The 4,359-nt window shown below is 36.1% G+C and overlaps 1 protein-coding gene across 1 annotated transcript; it reads left to right on the top strand.

Moving 5' to 3' along the window:
• The first annotated feature begins 1,119 nt into the window (after positions 1–1,119).
• Positions 1,120–3,774, top strand: LOC107679680 (protein FAM89A-like). Its single transcript, XM_016475304.1, has 2 exons — positions 1,120–1,522; positions 2,857–3,774. The coding sequence occupies exons 1-2, from the start codon at positions 1,271–1,273 to the stop codon at positions 3,130–3,132; spliced, it is 528 nt and encodes a 175-aa protein (XP_016330790.1). The 5' UTR covers positions 1,120–1,270; the 3' UTR covers positions 3,133–3,774.
• Positions 3,775–4,359: the final 585 nt, after the last annotated feature.

Below are 4,359 nucleotides of genomic sequence, written 5' to 3'. Positions count from 1 at the left end.
CTCTCAAGCTGCCATTAGAGGACTGTGATCTGGATTTAACCCAGTAATCAAAATACCAATGCTAAATTACAATATAACATCAGAGATGCAACACATTTGTATTTATAAAAGTATGTATATGTTTTTTAACACTTTTTTTAAAGTGAATTTATTTTAAGTACGTTTATATACAAATATACTTAAAATATACACATATTTTTAACAATTTTTGAGAGCCGATTGCAAAATCTTTATTATTTATTTATTCAAACTACATTCATTCATCTTTTATGTTATGTATTTTATTTATTTTTTTATTATAATTTTGTTTTTCTTCAAATTATGTATATATTTTTTTAAACCGGTCATTACCAAAACCAAGTACAGATTTGAGTACAGATTACAACATCTTTGGGTTTTTATTTATTAATTTATTTTGACATTTATTTATGCGTTATTTTACTTTTTTCTAAAATTTTGTTTTGTTTTTAACAGGTCAGTAGCAAATCCAAATATTATACATGTGATGAAAATGTAGGTTACCAGACAGAAGCTTGGTCTGTGCTTTGATCAGATTAAATTTTGATTTAAATATTTTAAGTGTGTGTGTGTGTGTGTGTGTGTGAGTGTGTGTGTGTGTGAGTGTAGCTGACCAGACAAGTGTGTGTGTGTGCTTGTGTGTTGTTGTTTTTCTTAAAATGAAAGTTTTTTGTTTGTTTGTTTGTTTTCCAAAGAGGTCTGTAGCAAATCCAAATAATATTATGTATATTTAAAAAATAATAATAAATAAATTTGAGAACAGATTGCAAAATCTCTGGTCTTTTATTTATGTATTCATTCATTTACGTGTTATTTACATATTTATTTATTTACTTTGATTATTTTATTTTATTATTTTGTTTTTCCTAAAATTACTGTTTTTTTTTGTTTGTTTGTTTTTCAAACAGGTCAGTAGCAAGTCCAAATAATGTCATACATCTGATGAAAATGTAGGTTACCAGACAATAGCTCTGGCTGCGCTTTGATCGAAAGAAAACATTAATTCAGAACTTAATTCTCATGAATATTCAATGACCTCGCTCTCCGTCATCGGCGGCCACGCCCAGTCTGCTCTGGGTCTCTTTAAAGCGACAGGAAGTGCGAGTTCCAGCCTCAGATTATAGTGTTGTTCGGAGCGGTGGCTGTTACATGGGTTTTTCGACGTCAGGGTGTAAAGGTCTTTAAGAAAATTATCACATGCCGTTACTGTACACTCGTCTGTGACCAGAGCGTGCTATTTGTGAATGTTAGTATGAATGGTAAGGTTGGGAATGGAGCAGCGGGCGGTGTGCTGGCCTGTATTGAGGGTCTGCCGCCACTGCCCAAGAGCCTGAGCGGACTGCTGAACTCCAGCGGCGGCTCGTGGAGAGAGATGGAGAGGATGTATGTGAAGAAGACCATGATTCAGGACGACTTGAGCCGAGGAAGGAATAACACGGACAATCTGCTGGCGAATAAACCAGCAAACCTGGATGCCGCCCTTGCTTTGCTCAGAAAAGAGATGGTAAGGGTACAGAATAGTAAGCAACCGCTGTTCTCCCGACTGCAGGCGTTCATTTACCTTGTCAGTGCCTGTGTTTTAAAGCCTAGTGACCTTCCTATCTAGTCAATATGTTTGGACAGCGTAGTCACGAATAGAACTTTTTTGGGACGCGAATCGATTCGAAAGTTCGGAAGGAACTTAATGGTCATATGAGAGGAATTGAACGCGCCTGTGATGCTCAGATTGATCGATTCGAATGTTCGCAACTAGTCTGTAATGCCCCAAACTGTTCGCTTCGAATACTTTGAACCTGACTGTGATCCTGGAAAATGTCTGATTTGATTTGATTTTTAATACTCGTGATTCCCAGCGATATTCGATTCGTATGTTCTGATTATTTTTTGAACACCCCTTTGATTCCCATTAGAATCTTCCGATTGCGCAAGTGATGAACAAATGTCTGTGATGCCCAAAATATCCCATTCACATGTTTTGAATGTACTAGTGATGGCCAAAATGCTAGTTTGTGATGCACAAAAATGTTCACCTCAGATTTGTTTGAACGTAACTGTAATCCTAAGTGATTAATTTTAATGTTATAATGCTCCTTTAGTCCACCGGTCGAACAATGTTCGATTCGAATTTCTTTTTTTTTTTTCAGTCTCACCTGTGATGAACAAAATTGTTCAGTTTCGTACATTCGTAACCTAGCGGTGATGCCCAAAAATCTTTGCTTTGAATGGTTTGAAAGTGAACCTGATCTTCAATTTTTATTTATTTATTTATTTTTAATTTTTGAAACACTTCTGATTCTCTACAGTATTCGATTCAAATGTTCCGACTGATGAACAAAAAATGTTCGCTGCTTATGTTCGATTTCAGTGTTCGCTTCATGCATTCGAAACTCGCCTGTGATGGCCACAGATGATCGCTTCAGATGTTTTCAACGCGACCGTGATCCGCAAAAAATGTTCGATTTGAGTGTTCGGTTCATATATTCAGAACTACTCTGTGTTGCCCAAAAATGTTCAGTTTGAATGTGTTGAACAAAAATGTTTGTTTCCTACATTCCTATCTTATCTGTGATGCTCGGCTTAAACATTTAAAAACGACAGGTTCTGTTTGAATCTATTTTTGAGAATATTTGTGCATTACCTTTTGCTGTAACATACAATATCAGAACAAAGCTAAACCTAAAGAACATAAGGTTTGGAATGCAAACACAAAATATCCATTATTTGACTAAATACCACAGATTGATTTCAGAGTAAATGTTTTGGGTCACTTTGTTCTAATGTGCAATGAGTTGTCCCTTTGATGTTTCCATAAGCACTCATTAGAGTTTGTTTGCGCAGGTGGGTTTGCGGCAGCAGGACATGTCCCTGCTCTGTCAGCTCTGGTCCCTTCACGAGTCCATCCAGGAGTACAAGGGCAGCTGCCAGGACCTCTCCGCTGTGACCGGTGCGGATGGACCCTACGGGATGGAGAACGGTTATTTTGATGAAGATGAGGAATATTATACTGAGTCCGGTATGACGCCAGCCGAAACGCCAGATGGAAACGATACATCTCCTAAAACCGGGACATCCAAAGACAGCTGGATACATGACTCGTTCCATATCACAATATAAAACACTTGACTTTTTTTCTTTAATGAAAACAAGCTGTGCCATAATTTAGTTTGCTGGCATTATATAGTTTTACAGCAGACTCTATAGTAAATATAATTGAGAATTATTATTTATTGTATAATATACTACATAGTATTTTGTTTTCCTGATTTAATCAACATTGGAAATTTTATACGGTTTTTTTTTGTTGTTTTTTTTAGTAAGGGTAGAAGCATATTATTTCGTAATGATGTTTACAGTAAATCATGTTAAACTTGTGCTGATGAATTTATAGACATTCACCCCTCTGAATTCATAAAAGTCTTATTTCTCGTTGAGCAATCGCTCGCTGGGTGCTTGCAGAAGACAGGGTTTTGTTTTTACTGAAAATATGTATTCCGAGTATGCTGGAAATGCTACCTATTCTTTGCTGAAATGTAATCCAGGGTATAACCAGCACAAAGAGCTTGAAACAGCATCACCAAAACAAAACGCAATGTCCCAGTTTACTCATTGCATTATGTATTGTGTAACTCAATATGAACATACTGTATAAGTAAGTAAATCGATAACCAGCTCCATAACATTTCCGTAGCATTTCCCTCCCACCTTATGTAAACCTGTTCTAGATCATGTATTGTAGATGTTTTATTTATTTACTTACAGTATAATTGCTGCTTGAATTCAGTCTTCCGTTGTGCTTGAACTTCTTCTCAGTGCATATCATGTCTGTTTTTGCTCAAATGTCAAGTGACTCACATAAGGTTGCCTGTATTCATAATGTGAGATAATAAACTTGGTTTTTGCAAGTACAAATGGCCATCAAATCCACTAAAAAGATTGTGTATGCAAATCATAGCATGCCATAATGTACGCATTTTATACAGTATAACCTATTCTCTTGATGTGTTGGTGAATTGAATGCCTGGATTTGCACCGTTATGGATCATCAAATACTGACGAGAACTGATAATCATCAGAGTGTTTCTACTACAAGAATATTAATCTCAGCAGGGAGAGAATCTCTTCTACCTCTTGTGTGTTTGAGCTCTGAAATCTTTTTTTCTCACACTAGCAGATCTTTTTTAATTCCCAGCATTTATAGAAGTCCCGATTCGATTTTAACACTCTTTTACAATTTATAACCTTCTTATTTGGTTCAATTCTGAGAGCAAAATAAAAAAAAAAAGGGGGAACTTGATATGCAAACAGCAAGGCTTTAGGTGCTTTGACCAAATCAGCACTGAA

Source organism: Sinocyclocheilus anshuiensis, unplaced genomic scaffold, assembly GCF_001515605.1.
Source record: "Sinocyclocheilus anshuiensis isolate Anshui unplaced genomic scaffold, SAMN03320099.WGS_v1.1 scaffold280, whole genome shotgun sequence".
Taxonomy (NCBI): domain Eukaryota; kingdom Metazoa; phylum Chordata; class Actinopteri; order Cypriniformes; family Cyprinidae; genus Sinocyclocheilus; species Sinocyclocheilus anshuiensis.
This window is presented reverse-complemented; position numbering and strand designations above follow the sequence as displayed.